This window comes from Peromyscus maniculatus, chromosome 19 (genome assembly GCF_049852395.1).
Source record: "Peromyscus maniculatus bairdii isolate BWxNUB_F1_BW_parent chromosome 19, HU_Pman_BW_mat_3.1, whole genome shotgun sequence".
Taxonomy (NCBI): Eukaryota; Metazoa; Chordata; class Mammalia; order Rodentia; family Cricetidae; genus Peromyscus; species Peromyscus maniculatus.
The window spans coordinates 50089611-50105608 of NC_134870.1; the positions used below are offsets into that span (position 1 = coordinate 50089611).

At 42.0% G+C, this 15998-nt stretch overlaps 1 protein-coding gene across 2 annotated transcripts; it reads left to right on the plus strand.

Moving 5' to 3' along the window:
* Nucleotides 1–15480, plus strand: Minar2 (membrane integral NOTCH2 associated receptor 2). 2 transcript variants are annotated; one of them, XM_016001583.3, is made up of 5 exons: nucleotides 1–345; nucleotides 3349–3406; nucleotides 4454–4533; nucleotides 10635–10859; nucleotides 14203–15480. In XM_016001583.3, exons 1-5 carry the CDS (start codon nucleotides 169–171, stop codon nucleotides 14380–14382), a joined length of 720 nt encoding a protein of 239 aa, XP_015857069.1. In that variant the 5' UTR covers nucleotides 1–168; the 3' UTR covers nucleotides 14383–15480. The 2 variants fall into 2 exon arrangements, with proteins under 2 accessions (XP_015857069.1, XP_076411409.1); XM_076555294.1 differs by lacking the exons at nucleotides 3349–3406; nucleotides 4454–4533 and having other exon boundaries at nucleotides 2–345.
* The last annotated feature ends 518 nt before the right edge of the window (nucleotides 15481–15998 follow it).

Here is a 15998-nt window from a genome sequence, read left to right on the forward strand (position 1 = left end):
CTTTGCTGCCCTGTTGTTTTGTTCCTGTGTACTGACGTGGCCTTTAGAAGGTGGCTTTTGTGTGTAGCCAAGAGACCTGGTTTCAAATGCCAGCAGGAGCATCTTCAGGCTCATTAATAATGGAGGCGTCTGGCAGGGGCAGCTTCGCTTGCTTTGTTTCCACCGTAGATGAAAGGGGACATGGATCTTTCTGTTTTGCCCAATAACAACCATCCTGACAAATTCCTGCAGCTTGACGTGAAGTCTTTAATGAGGAACTCAACCCTTCTGCAGGCTAGCCTCGCGAGATTTCCGGGTGGGAATTTTCCTGCTACACAACACTGGCAAAACCTTGTCTACTCCCAGGTAAGATCGAAGGACCTATAAATTACAGGTGGGGAGCTTGTTTCTTTCTCATTATATGACATTTTCTCATTTCTGCGAAGGAGGCTTGGGGTGGGGGGTACCTAGCAGCTGCTTCTTCCTCCTCATCTCTTCCCGTAAGCTCTGCGCGAAGAAGTGCAAATTCTCCCTCCGATTCACTCCCCTCCAATCCCTGACAGCTCTGCCTCTGCTTGTCTTTGTTCCAAACGTGCGTAGCTCTTCTTTACTCCTTCCCTTCAGAACATTTCAAAGCAAGTGTTTTCAAATAAGATTCGCGGGGGGGGGGGGGGGGGATACTTAAACTTTGTTGCTGTAAGCCATGCATAAAATATCAAATGCTTACAGCGCAAGGGTGTACCTGCCTCAGAGAAAGCCTGAGCCTTGCCTCTGCCGCATTTAGACCCCCTTCCTTTGATAGAGAAGAGTGAAGGGTACCGATGAGTGACGGGGAAAGATTGGCCGGGCTCCATCTTGGAAAGGAAATGGCTCTCAGCTTAGATGCGCCTCTGCCACAGGTGTCCGCATGGGCCAGCCATAGGAATAAGACCTTCCAATCTCATGCAGATCTCACCGCTCTTGTTCTTTCACAAAAGAATGCAGCTGATGGGTTCCATCTGCGGAGAGCCACACAAAGGAGGCCCCTGCTGAGGCTAATCAAACAGGGATAATCTTGTTTAAAGATGTGAAGGCCAATGGCGTTGAGGGTTACGCTAGGTAGCAAGAGGAAAGGGCATTTCATTTCAGAAACGATGTGACTGTGCTACAAGCCCCTGTAAGTCCTTAAATCCTTTGGAGTGTTCAAATTCCGTGAACAGAAATGTGTTTGCTTTTAAGAACAGTGGCTACGCGTGAGTCCTGGTGTACAAGGCCTATTTCGTGGTGCGGTTGTGGCCTCTTGGAACGTGCGTCATGAGTTCATTCAGAGTCGGATACACTCAAATGATTATGTAAATTGCCTCTACTCTATAAAGGGTTCAATCTATTTCCATTATAAGTCAGCCTGTTATAATAACTGAATGTTGTTGTTTTTAATTTTGTATATAGTCTTTGAACTCCTCAAAGCCTTGCGGCTTTCTATGCACACCCACTTGCCATTGTTTTGTGTTTTGCTTGGTTAAATGAAATAAAGCCCCTTCTTTATCTCATTTTTTAATGCCAGAGAACAAAAGGATTAAAATTATTTCAGAAAATCTTGCCCCTCCTCCACCCCCACTCTGTGAAGTACCTTGTAAGAACACGTAGCCAATAGACTGTTCTGGACTGTGACTCAGCAATATTTCTAGCATGTTTTGTTCCGGCGCTGTGGTTGGTCAACTGCCTCCATTTGGAATTTCACAGCTAAAACTCAAAACCTGAGGAAATGCAAATTTCTGACAGGCAACATTTTATCCAGGCCCTTTTGGGCCTAAATAATTATTCCAGAAACAAGGAGGTGTACTTCTGCATATGTACCTTTGATAAACCGCCAATAAATGGTCTTTTTTACCCTAAAAGACAATGACAAGTAACTTAGGGAAGGCCACTTTACTACTGAAGTAATGAATCCTGGGAAGGAATGGTAGACAAGTGTGAAATCAGGAAACCGAGGAAGGTGTGCTTCAAAGTATGAGCAACTGCATCTGGTCCTCACGGTCATCAGCACGTGCCTCAGGTAGATCTAAAAACCAAGACCGACATACTTGTTGAGTAAAAAGTACATAAATATGAACAAATGGTAATATGAAGTTTTGAAATATTCAGAATGATGCTTAAAATAATTCATCCATATACCAAGAGTATTGAATGAGGTGTTAAGCATGTCTCAAGAGGGAGTTATCAAATATTTCTTAATTAAATTCCTGGATGGGTGGTGGATTAAGCAAACAGAAATTGTGCAAACATAATTCTTGTGTATGAAATTCTCAAAAAAAAATTTAATTAAAAATTTAGGTTCAATCCACAGGAAGAGATTTTGGGATTCAGTATGATCTCTTGAAAAATTAATGTGAGACTCACTTTGGTTTCTTAAGAAGTGAAAACAAATAATGTATAAGGGGAGGACAGTGGAGTCCAGTTTCCTGTAACAGTTTAAGAAGTAGAAACAGAAGTACTGGGCTGTAATTCAGTTGATAGAGTACCTGCCTGACATGTGGGAAGGCCTGGCTTTTATCCCAAGCTCTGCATAAAAGATGTGCAGTATACACCTATAATCCCAGCACTCAGTAGGCAGAACCAAGAGCATCAGGAACTCAGAGTTCAGTTGTATAAGGAGTTGGAGGCCAGCCTGGGCTACCTGCAATTTTATCTCCATTTTGTTTTGTTGTTGTTGTTGTATTTGTCTGTTTTTGTTTTGTTTTTATTTTAAAAAGGAAAAAAATAGTACCGAGTTTGGAAAAATAACGGATAATATTGTTACTTCCCTGGTGTTTGGTTTGGTTTTAAGGCAGGATTTCATGTAGCATGGGCTGGCCTCAAGCTCAGTCTGTGGCCAAAGGTAGGTAGGTGTCCTTAAACCTGGGATGCGTCCTCCTTCCTCATGCCCTGAGGGTTGGAATTGCAGGTATGTGCCACCATACCTGGTTATTGAAGCTTTGGATATCAAATCCCAGGTTCCTGCATGCTAGGCACACATTCTACCAATGCACTAGCAAGCAAGCAAGCAAGCAAGCGTACACACACACACACAAACATACACCACACACAAACACCACACACACACCACATACAAACACAACACACACACACCCCGCACACACCCACCCACATACAACCCCACACACACACCACACACAAACACAACACACATCACACACACACACACACACACACACACAACCCCCCCCCCCACACACACACATACACACACACACTAAAACCTTTTTTAATTAAGTGATAAAGTATTTAAAGGCGTTCTATTGGGTGTTGGTTTTTCTGGTGAGCAGCTGGACTGCTGAGTCTATTCAAGTGAGCTCTGTCTATTCCTGACTCCTTTCACATTGGTTTCAGAACCCCGAGGCTTCTCAGAGGAAATCTGTGAGCTGGAGTGAAAAGCCAGTGGTGAGAAGTGGGCATCTCATTTCCAGACATGCTCATCCGCTGGTTTCATGTCCTAACCTGCATTCTTCACTGCTTTTCCGTCCCACACCACTGTTTTTCTTAAATATCAACACTCCATGTGTTGTCCATTCATGTGCTTGCACGTGTAAATATGTTTGTATGTATGTGAGTGTTTATTCTATGTAGGTGTGTATGCATGTGCATTTGTGTGCATGTGTGTGTTTGTATGTGTGTGGGTGTATGTACATGTGTATATGAGTTTATGTGTGTGTATCTGTGCATGCATATAAATGCGTATGTGTTTGTACATGTATTCTGTGTAAGTGTATAAACTGTGTGTGCATGTGTGTGGATATGTCTATATGTATTTGTGTGTATGTGTGTTTGTGTGTATGTATGTGTGTGCATGCGTTAGCGCTTCAGCCTACCATTCTGTAATGCCACGTTTTACTTTCACTGTGTCATCACTTACAACATTTCCATTGTTTTTATTTAAAACATAGTCTAAATGGTTACAGAATTTGGATTTGGGATATGTTTTGGATGGTTTCTAGATTAATAACTAAGTCTTTTGTGTACTTTCCTCTAGAGTCCATCACATGATCAATGTTTTGGAAATACTCAGAAAATGGAGTATTTCCAGTGTCAATTGATTGCATTTGTTAATTTTGTTGTACAAACTGCCTTTGTCTTTGGGAATCTTTTGTATGGATATACATAACTTTAATGATTACTTTACATTTTATTTTTACAGTAATTTTATAACATACATAAAATTTTATAGTTATCTTTTGCCGATGATATTACTTTTATTCAAAACCTTTGTAGCTACCAAAGCTTCTTGCCTTGAGTCTATTTTGATATATTATATTGTGATATTATTATATGATATTATATTTTCTGTAGTAGTTCGCGATGTTGTTTTGTAAAAACAAACATCCCCAAATCTAATAACCCAGTAAGGTATGTAAGGCATCTGTACTCTTGAGATGTTGATGCTGCACACATCCTGAGGAGCTTATCTAAAAGCAGAATTCAAATTCTTTTTCTGGAGGTTCTTTCTACAGTATCAGGATCTGCATTATGTCTGCAGACCGGGAAGACAGAGAGGAAGACACAAATCCTGTTGGGGAGGTTAGTAGTCAAGCTTGAATTTCAACCCAACTGGTGCGTGTCTTGGAAGAGGAAATGGATTTGTTGTGTGTCTCGCCAGGCACTACTTCGTTCTTATCCTTTAAAATAGATAGACGCCATGTTTAAGATACGATGCTTGACATACGCTATAAATAATCATGTGTGTGTGTGTGTGTGTCTGTGTGTGTACAGATTCCTAAACCCTTGCCCTCCCCACAGAATTAACAACTGAGACTGTCTATCAGATTGAAGGTTCTACCTAATCACCCCACTTAGCAGCAGCTCCTGCAAGCCATCCTAATCCTACAAATTCCCCTTTAAAGAAACCGGATTATTGCCCTACACTAATTGCTTCCTTTCTGAGCAGTGAAGTCACCATTCCAAAATCCTTCTGAAATCTCTCCAGGAGTGCTTGTGCAGACCCCTTCCCTGGAGGTGAGGCAGGATTGTTTCCGCTCTCTGTGAAGACCCCCTGACTTGCCCTCTGCACAGCCTCATGCTCCAGGCTTGGGAGGGTCTCCAAATTTATTTCTACTCTTATTCATAAGAATTTGGAGACCTATGCTTATTTTTGTTTTCTCAGTGTGGGGGTCTGTTGTTTTTGCAGTTATTCTCAGTTTTGATGTCTAAATGACTGGAAACGCAGACAATAAATAGTGTTTGCCCAGAATACCCAAGTGATTATTTTATTTTAAAGACTCTAGTTCCCATCTTGTAGTGTTTTCAGCAGTTTATTTCCTATACAATCTATTTAACGATTTGTTACTATAACCCTCTTTATTTAGCCTCAAACAGTTCTTCCTGACATAAAATACTCTTAAAGGCGCTGTAAAGCACGGGTCTCCAGCTGGCCTTAGGAACTCGCTTTCCTGTTTCCATTTCTCCAACTTCTGGCTTAATGGCCACCAACCGAGGCTTATAAAACCAGGCCTTCAACATAATCTCTGTCTTCAGTTACTTCATACAGCGGAGATATTTTCCTTCTCTTTGTATTTTTGTTTGTTTGTTTGTAAGTAATTTTACATCCCAGTGTTTGGGGCCTGCAGTTATTACCCTAGGAAACACCACACCTTTAGACCCTCCTTGCACACTTTTAACCATCCTGTTGAATTCCTTGACTCTACTCAGACACAAATGTTCTGAGAAGGTAGATGTGAGTATGTAAATTTTTACATTTGCAACGAGTATCTGCTAGTTAGTAACAATTATCTCTCAAATTACCATAGTAGCATGTATACCAAATGATTTCCAATGTTGAGTAACTGTCTTCAAGCTTCCAACATCAGGGGGTGGGGATATGGCTTGGATGGTGAAATGTTTGCCATGCAAGCTTGGTGCTCCAGCATTTGGCTCTCCAGCATTCACATGAAAAGCTGGGCTGAGGGGCAGGTTTCCATAATTCCAGTGCTGGGGTGAGGTGGTGTTGGGACAGATGGATCTCTGGGGCTCACAAGCAGCCAGTCCAGTTGAATCGGTGAGTTCCAAGCTCACTGAAAGACCTCGTCTCAAAATATAAGGAGCAGAGTGGTTAGGGAAGACACCCAGTGTCAGCCTCTGGTGTCTACTCATGCACATATGTGCATTTACGTGTATACACACAAGCACATGTACACGGAGAAGCATGTACATACACTACTCACATACAAAACAAGTAAGAATAAAGTTCCCTGTGTTCCTTCCCAGTTCTGGCGTGCTGCACAGTGGGACACAACTGTCCATTTCCAGCAGCTCTTCAGCACTGGAGAGGGAGGTCACCACCCGCCGCTCTGACAAGTGGCAAAGTGACAGTCTCTGTCGATCACGAGAACTCTTAGGAACAGCAGATGGACAGGGGACGCTTCTCTTTTCCAAACAACAGTGGTCATGGTTTTGAGTTGCTTGTTTCATGGTCCTACCATCTCAGATCCCTGTCTATAGGTCAAAAAAACAAAACAAAACGAAACAAAACAAACAAAAAAATAAAAACAAACCCCAAACAAACAAACGAATAGTGACAGAAATCGTGAGGAAGAGTTTGGAAACAGCTTGGATACGACCTCAAGTCACTTCTGCTGTGCTTTCTTGGTATCGAAAAGCCTGACCCCAAACTAATTTCAGGGCAGATGAAAGAAGCTGGACACCGCGTGGCGTGTGCTCAACCAAGGGAACGAAACTGGTTGTGTGCAGCCAGGCGCCATGCCTGGGTCTCTCTGTGTGTATCCACCTCCATAAACTTGCATCCTTCCCGAGTTCTTAAAGTCGAGGCACTAAATATTGAATCACATTTTGGAATCTGATCTTCCAGTCTCGCTCAGCTGAAATATAAAATGAAACCTGCTTCTGTTTAATATGCTTTCTTAGGACTTTTCCTTTGTATGCTCTTAAGATAGCCTACCTTTTATACCTGCGTCCTCTTAGGGATTGGCCAACTTGCCTTTAACATTTCTGCTCTGGTAATTTGGAGATACATCAGTTTCCCTAATTTCAACATCTCTATCCTTTCCCTGCAATTAGTTCTTAATTCCTTAATTAATAATACCTGTGTTCAGCTTTTTACTTACCAATTCTTTAGTTTAAACTCAAATTGTTACATTGTTTCCAATCTCATCGATTTCTGTTTATTTTCAGCATTCCCTTGTTTCAATCTCCCTGCCTATCACCAATTTTATTCCCTCTTGGTGTATATTTTTAGAGGTTCTCATTTTAATGGCCTGTGAGCTGCTAACATTTAGAATGTGTTTGCCTGAATATGTCCTCTAGCTCTTTTTATTAAGTGGTATTTTACTTGCACATTAAAGTATTAGGATTAAAATAAACGGACAAAGTCTGGCTTAATATTGAAAGTCTAGTTAAACTTTGAAGTGTTACTTTAAATAAATAGTTTAAATGGAATTTATTTTACAGTTCAGTTGATTGAAATCACAGAAATGCTACTGAATTTTCTTCTTAGTATTTCACCTAAGATGTAGCATGCAATATTGGACTTTGTATATGTTCCTTTATTTTCTTAAATTGATTTGGGGAAAAAAATAGTAAAATACAAATGAACCACAGTTTTCTTTTTAAACCACTATATGAACTTGGAGATTCACTCTTGCTAGGTAAGCATTCTGCCTTTGAACTATATCTGCAGCCCCAGGATTAGTATTTATTTTTATCCTGCCATTAGATAATAATTATCATTTGTTTGGCTATCTCAGGGATGGGACCCAAGATCTCCCATGTGCTCAGTGCTCGAGCCACATCCCTAGTAATCCTTTCAAATTCTTTTTGAATAATTTAATTAAGATGTAAAGTATGAAAAATAACTGATTTCTTCAGATTAGTAATGAAGCTTAAATTTAAGTTTTCTTTGGTGTAGCCTTCAGACATAAGAATACTGTGCAGATCAGAGACAAAAAAAAAAAACACATTTCAGGAAAATATTTAACATGTTTCAAGGATATGGCCTAGACAAAAGGCTTAAAAACTGCTTTAGAATATACCTCTGACAGTTTTGATACTTTCACATATTAATTCTTCTAAACCTATATGTATTTTATAGTGTATATATACTTTTCTTGAGCCACGCATTTTATTTCCCTCATTTATCAACCCTTCTTATTTATGTGAGATGAGCAGTGGAGCAGGAAAAGAACCTAACAGAGACAGCTCATGCATGTCAGAAGAGTTAGCACGCTTCAGAAATGATCAAAGCTGTCCAGGCTTGAAGAAAACAATAGAATTCTAATTGTGTGAAGCTCCAATAACCTTAATTTCTTGTCAGGTTGTTTTTATTTAATTTAGAACAACACTTATGAATCTCCTCATCTTTGAGCTAAATGCTAAGAAGATTTATTATATGACTTAACATTATAAACTATAAATTGACTTTTTAGCAGACACAAACCAAATTAAAGTTTTTTTTTTTTAAAAAGGGTCTCTAAATTGAGCTATAAAAGTATGAAAGATGCATTTATTAAGAACATAATGGAAGGGCTGGAGAGATTGCTGCTCTTCCTGTGGACCTAGCATCCACCATGTCTGTAACTCAAGTTCCAGGAGATCTGATACCTTCTCTGGCCTTGGAGTACATGAGGCCCACATGTGATGCACATACATATATATACACGCATGCACTCACACACATGTACACACACACTACTATACCTAAACTAAAAATAAAATAAATAAATCTTTTTTTTTTAAGTCACAGAAACCCAATGCCCAGGAGAACACAAATGGTTTTATCTAGATTATTTTTCCCTTTACTTATAAGTTATTTCAGAAGGACATGTAATGCCAGTCCACAATTTTAATTTATATAAGTACATGTTTAATCTGTGTCCTAAGGGAAACTGAGGCCATTGATGTATGGCCAGAGGTTGTCATACACATGACTCAAAAGGACATGATTCCTATTGATGTATCTCCAAAGTTCTTAGGTTCAGTCACCAATATTACACACACACACACACACACACACACACACACACACACACACGGGTTTGTAGAAAAAGCACATACATTTCTCACGTGTATTTTTTTCTATGTTTCAATATCATTTTTTTTTATTTCAAAAAGTCCAGAATTAATTACTCTGGACAGCTGGTCAATAGACACACAGAGGTGAGTGGTATTAAACTGACTCAGTTGCTCTATGGCTTTTCCGGGAGCCACGGACCATGTGACCAAATCTTTCCACCTCAGATTGGGTGCTGATAACAGACCGGAGAAATGATCCCACCCACGTCTAGCTTAGTGGAACAATACATTTCTTACAGTAACTTAGAGGAGCATGGGCAACTCAAAGGCAGCTGTAGCTCCAAAGCATCCAATGCAGCACGGATGTGAACTCTCAAAACTTACATCCCTGTGCCACGCTTGTGCCAGTGGTCAGCAGCTGCACCGCCAAGTCTCCTTTTCCCTAGCAACTGTTTGTTGCTTTTATGTCCGTGGGAAGATGGCTTGTGAATCCAGTGACCTTGGACCTTCCTGAGAATTTAAGGGTCTTGGGTTTCCTGAGCCTGGTAAAACGCATTAGTAGCTTCCTAGGTTTAATGAACCTCCCTTTCCTTTTTGTCTAGGATGGAGTGTTTCAGTTTGGGAGAAGAAACTAACTAAGCAGTATCCCTCCTCAAAACTCTCTGAAATAGGAGCTGAGGATGTGTTTATAAAAAGCCAAGACGTTTAAAAATGATTTAAAGGGTTTTTTTTTTTACTTTATTTATTTATTCGTGTGTACGTGTGATTGTATGCATGTATGTTTATACACTTGCATGTGCCTGCCAGGACATATGAGTGTGGAGATCAGGAAAAAGGCAGTACCAGTTTTAGGATTCCATTCTCTTCTTGTGCTATGAGGGTGTGGGGATCAAATCTAGGCTGGCAGGTTAGCAGCAATCACCTTTACCTGCTGAGTCATCTTGTAGTCCCAGAAAATATTTTTAATCTTAAATTTGGTGGATTCATACAACAATATTAAATACTATTTTTATGGATCTTGGAGTACACTAAAAAGCATAAAATGCCATTAAACTCAAATGTGTATGAGCTGGAAAACTGGATTTATTCAGAATTCTACCAGATGAACTGGAGAACTGTGGTGATATTTTATTTGTGCTCCAACAAATAAAGCTTACCTGGAGATCAGAGAGACAAGGGAACAAGCCACAGCCACTTCTCACCTCGCCAACTCCTCAGCCTGAAAGGGGGTGAGCTCCTGTCTCTTCCCACCTTATATTCCTCTCTCAGCCCAGCCATATCACTTTCCAAGTGTTGGGATTAAAGGTGTGTGCCACCACTGCCTGGCTTCTATGGTTAACTAGTGGCTAGCTCCACACTGTGATCTCCAGGCAAGCTTTATTTGTTAGAGCACAAACAAAATATCACCACAGAGAACACTGTTCTTTCTTTGTAGCTGGAGAATGTCATCGAAATGGATATTAAACTGAACATGATAAAATATACAGAGAGAACTCAGTTAATGGTAGGATTCTAGATCAAAGTAGATCCTAGAGTCATTTTGAATCTGTTGAAGTTGAGACAGAATCCACAAATCTTCAGATACAGATCTCCGCTATTTGGCTTCTGCTATCTGCCACCACAAGCCCATCTCATTTTTTTTTTTTTTCTCCTAACAGGGAGAAAAGAACATCGCTTCTCTGCAAGCTAAGGGATTTGGCGGGGAGAACCCAGTTCTTCCTGACAATCCTCCACCGTCCATGTCTCCAGTCATGAAGAATAACCCGCTATATGGTGACGTAAGCTTGGAAGAAGCGATGGAAGAAAGGAAGAAGAATCCGTCCTGGACCGCTGAGGAATATGACAAGCATTCTGCGCACACAAATCTCTCTGGACAGCTGAAGGTATGTATACTCAGAATTCCCTTCGACTCTTCAGCCAGATCAGCTGGGTGAGCCTGAGAAGGTGTAGACGTGAGAGGAGTTCCTCACTAAACACAGAATCTCCAGACTACGGGTCCTTTGGGTCCTTGCAATTAGTTCTCTTTTCCAGCCAGTATTTGGGGTTATTTGTTGTGTATTTTTCACAGCCAATGGCATCTGTGTGCTTCAGAGAGAAGAAAAGCGAGGTAACAATGAAAAAAGGTCTCCTGGGAAGGTGGGAGTTGTTTTTCAGATTAATTTGTAAGGTCATATATGGTTTCCCTGGTTTGTAATCTGGTGTAATGAATTTCTTACTCTACATTTTTCTAAAACAACTTAGGAAGTGATCAGACTTAGGCACTCTGCGAGGAAGTCCTTAACAATGATCACTTTATTAACATTCTAAGACCACGAAATGATTTAAGATTGAAGGTTTACATTTTGGTCATTTTTCTTGTGTCTCAAAACAAAACCTTTCAACAAGGAAAGATATGCCCGAACTCACTCACTCAGCTTAAGATTTTCTTCCCCTTCTTCTTCTGATGTCACCTACACACAGAAGACCCAAATACCTGAAAACCAGAGTGGACCCTCTGTTGTCTGAAAGGACTGGATTCCTGACCAGCCTCGGCTTGCCTCCACCTGCCTTAGGCCAGAAAAGCCTGACATTTCCAAGTACCCTTCATTTAAAAATGTGTGTCTGGTGTGAGGCCATACCTTAACCACCTGCAGTGAACCACATTTGTTTTAAAGGGGGCAGTACTGTAGACTTTTATGTGCTGCACCCAGGTTTTAAGACCTCGACTGTGCATGCCTTGAAATACATAATGGTCTGGAATCACTGACAGGTCTTAATCTCCTAGCTGGAAGGTTTCCCCCTCCCCTTTACCTTCTTTCTGGGAAGTTTCCAGAACACACATTCCATGGCAACAACAATGCATTTCTTTTCCTCTTCTTTGTTTTGGTTTGATCTCGTGCTTCTTACCAAAGACTTCATATCATTAAGTCTGTTATTGGGGAGAATGCATTGATTTGTTTCACACACAGTCACTTATTGCTGGGCAACAAGCTAAGGCTTGTTCTCTTGCCTTTGCTGTGTGCACATATATGACAAGGGGCGGTGGGGATGGATGTTGCACCCCTGCCTACACACAGCTCCATCTAACAGAGCTAATATAAACAGTTTACCTGATTCAAAGACCGTCATTTTCATCTGCCAATTAAAAAAAAAAAATTAAATTTGTTTCTCAGAAATTTTTTTTATTTTTTATTTTTTTTTTAAGTTTGTATAGCAGACCAAGGAAGCTGAAGATCGTTGGCAATTAGTAGAAATGTTTTAAGTTACATTTACAAAGGTCAAATACAAATCCATTGGATGCGCTGCTACTGAAACTGCCAGTCCTCCACCTAGCTGTCCCTCTGTGTGCACGCATGCACACACACACACACACACACACACACTTCTCAAAGCAGTTGTGCTCTCAGGGTTGCCTGTGTACTGGTCCCATGATGCTCCTCCTCAGTGTTAACCTTCCAGAAGAAACTTCCAGAAGAAACTTCCAGGAAGCCACGCGCCCTGCTCTCATCAGAACTTATTATATTCTATGACTCCCGCTTCTTCTGTTTGTACTTCCGTCCTTATCCAACAAATAGCAGACAGGCTCCTGATTTAAATTTGTAAGTTTTTTTTTTTTTGTTTTTTTTTTTTTAACCTTCAGTTTTTATTTTACCTGTCTGGGTGTTTTGCCTGCTTTGCCATGCATGTGTATGCACCATGTACATGCAGTGCTCTCGGAGGCCGCACGTGTGTGTCAGGTGTCCTTGAGATTGGAGTTACAGATGGTCATAAGTGTGAACAGCCACGTGGGTGCTAGAAATCTAACCCAGGTCCACGAGATGAGCAGCCTTCCCCTTTAACTGCTGAATCCCCTTTCCAGCCCCATCATTTCTGTCATTTTGATACCAATATGAACTATAAACATTCTGGTGCCTTCATACAGTACCATTTTTTTTTCTAAATGGCTGAGTTATACGTCACAAAAGATAAAAGAAATAATACACTTAATTACCAATGCGAGTTGAGGCGGGACTTTAAGGGAGGATTGTCTCCCTGAGGGAAGCCATTGGTGAAAAAAAAATTAAAGCACTAAGTGGGCAAAATGCGGGACTCTGGTTGGGGCACAAACGAGATGCAAAACAAGGGGCATGCAGACAAGGGGTTTTAAGTCAGCGTTCTTCCACACAGGCCTTCCAAACCCAGCTGCAGTTCTGAAGCACTTCTAAGTAGGTGGTTTTAACCCAAGTACCACAGCCCAATCCATGCCAGCTCCTTATAGGCTTGTCCATGTCCCTCCTAGCACTACAACCCTGAGTCTGAAGCTAGTTCAGAGACCCTGCAGGCTGCCAGCTACCAGGAATTGGTTTTGTGACACTACTAGCTGACATATGTCCCCTAAAACCATTGAGGGTGATGGCCTCTTTCAAATGCTTCAAGATATCCAGGTAAGAAAGGCAGAGGCATGCAGTTGCTATGTGAAAGTGGTAACTTAGCTATCTTTGTCCACTTAATGTATGAGAGACAGGACTGATTGCACTAAACTTATTGGAGATTAGAGGAAAGTGTTTTGTTTTGTTTCCAAAAAGTATACGGAATAGTAGAGTGTATAGGTGACTTATTGGGTACTTGAGAGTAGACTTCTTAAAAAGAGTTCTCTGGCACTCAGAAGATGGAGCCAACGAGACAGACACCGTATGGTTAGGAGCTAACAGGAGCAAAGAAGCATCGTGTCCCCCCGAGTTTCTATGTGGAAGATGTAGCTCTGCCATGGAAGTAGCTCTTAAGACTAGCTCTATTCTTCCTTCCTGGAAGTCAGTTGGGGTTTCCTGAAACTTACCAAATTCGTATCCCTGCCACAACGGTGAGATACAACTTCCAAGGTTCATCTAAAGCTAGGCATTGTAATTATATTTCAACTCACCTAACTGGCTTATCGCCATTATTTATAAGAGGCTAGAAACATACAATTGGCTAAAAGATGACTATGATGTTTCTGACTTGGAAGTGTCAGGAACTTGATACAGGAATTGTGCAGGCCACCTAACAAAGTCTGATACAGACAGACACATTTCCTGCAGGTACCCGTGGTCAGCCAGGCTGTGGCAGTGTGTCTGAGACATTTAGAGATGTCAAGCCTACTGTTTAACCCCAAACAATGTGAATACAGACTCTCAGGTCCTCTGGCAGCATCTTGTTCCCAAGTATCCATCTGTAATGCTGACTCCCATGACCTATTAGTGGTATTTTCTCTGTGTTGTTTTCTTTTAGGAAAACCCCAACGACCTGCGCTTTTGGCTGGGGGATATGTACACCCCAGGTTTTGACACTCTGCTGAAGAAGAAGAAGAAGCGCAACAAGCAATCAAAATTATGTCACATGGGTATGATCTTACTGGTTGTGGCCTCCATCTTGGTTACCGTGGTAACTCTCAGCGCTTTGTTTGCCTAAGGAAGTTGCAAACCCTTCTTACAAGCTTTAAAACGCCTTCTGAGTACTTACAGGAAAAATCTGTCTGTGCATTGTGAATGTATGCGTCCGCGTCGCTAGCTCTGTGGCTAAACACCATTGTCCCTTAGAATGTGATCGTTGCTTGTGGTATGCTGGCCCCTCCGCTCTGTTCCCTGAAACCTGCCTGTGATTCCCGGTGGGTCTGGGTTTTCTCCTTTGTGAAGCAGATGTTCTGGAGGATCAGAAAACCAAAAGTCACGCACATGCAACCACAATCAAGCTTTATGATAGAGAGCAGAGCATCAGGCGCTGACGGCCGCTTGCCTCAGTGCTCATCCTGCCCATCCGGTTTTCACCACACCTCTCCCTCCTCCCCTGGGCACTGCGGGAGCTCCAGCCAACCTGGCCAGCCAGTTGCTAGGGCAACTGGAAGACTTCTGCTGAGCCCAGGTCAATGTAGACCTGCTTTACCTTCCTTTATCTCCATTTATGTTAGGGAAGAGGAAAAAGTGGGAGGGAGATGTTCTATCCTCTTCTAATTTCCCCAGCAACCCTCTATAATGACCCACATTTATGTTGCTGTTTCAGCAGAGATAAATGTGGTCCACCATTGTGGTATGTGTGTGTGGGTTGATAGAAACCGGCAAGTGTGACCTCTAGTGGCAGTGGGTACACATTCACCAGACATAGTGGGTAGGGCACTGGAGAGACCCCAGGAATGCTGCCACCCCGGAGTATTCAACTGAATGACAGCTAGACACGAAGGAGAGATTATCCGAGGAGGGAGCTGAATTAATAAGAACCAGGACTAGCTTTTCCCACAGTGTCATTTCCAGCTGTCTGCTGGGTGCAGATTACCTGGGAACAAGCGCACCCTCTCCCCATCCCAAGACATTCTCCCCTACGGCCCCCCAGTGCCACTCCTAACGCTATTTAGTGTGTGAAACAAGGCTTTTCTTCTTCCCCAAGAGTGCCGTCTTCTTGTGCCCTTAGATAACGCCTTACTATTTCCCTGTATTGCTCATAAAGATACTTGAAGTAAAGTGTATAAAAAAAATGAAGGTTTACAGGACAATAAACTATCGTGTACAAAGCAAATTCTGTCTTACTGGTCTTTGCATTGTCTGACTTGTTATTCCTCTTCTTGCTGTGGGTTCCAGTCCACTGTGGAAAGAATGGCAGGGGGATGGAGGTGGGGGTCCTCCTCACCAGGCTCCCTCCCGCCGGGGCTGCGCTTAGATCCTGCCTGCTCTCACTGCCTTCAAAGCTTGACTGCCCCGTGTGTGTTTGCCTCTGGGGACTCAAGTCACGCTCAGGGGTCACCCTGCATGGTACTTACTCATCTGTGCTGAACTGGATTATTTGTGTCTGTCCAAGACAGCGCCCGCGCCCAGATAACTTGCTAAAGACGGGGAGGGTAGCCACAGAAATGTGAAGGCCACTTGTGGGAGCGCCTAGCCTGCCCCGCCCCCACCCAGGCTTCCCTTCCTCCTTCCAGCCAAGCACCTAGGATTCCTCTCCTATATTTATGATACCTTTGGACACTCATTTCTTCTGCATGAGTGGATTTATTGCTTTGCTTTTAAAACCAATATCCACCGCTAGCTTTCGGCGTA

Excerpts from the sequence above, each read along its gene's own strand:
- Minar2 (XM_016001583.3), top strand. The coding sequence starts at position 169 with ATGAAAGGGGACATGGATCTTTCTGTTTTGCCCAATAACAACCATCCT. Across the intron at positions 3,407-4,453 it reads TGAAAAGCCAGTGGTGAGAA|GTTCTTTCTACAGTATCAGG; the intron begins GTGGGCATCTCA and ends CTTTTTCTGGAG. Across the intron at positions 4,534-10,634 it reads ACACAAATCCTGTTGGGGAG|GGAGAAAAGAACATCGCTTC; the intron begins GTTAGTAGTCAA and ends TTCTCCTAACAG.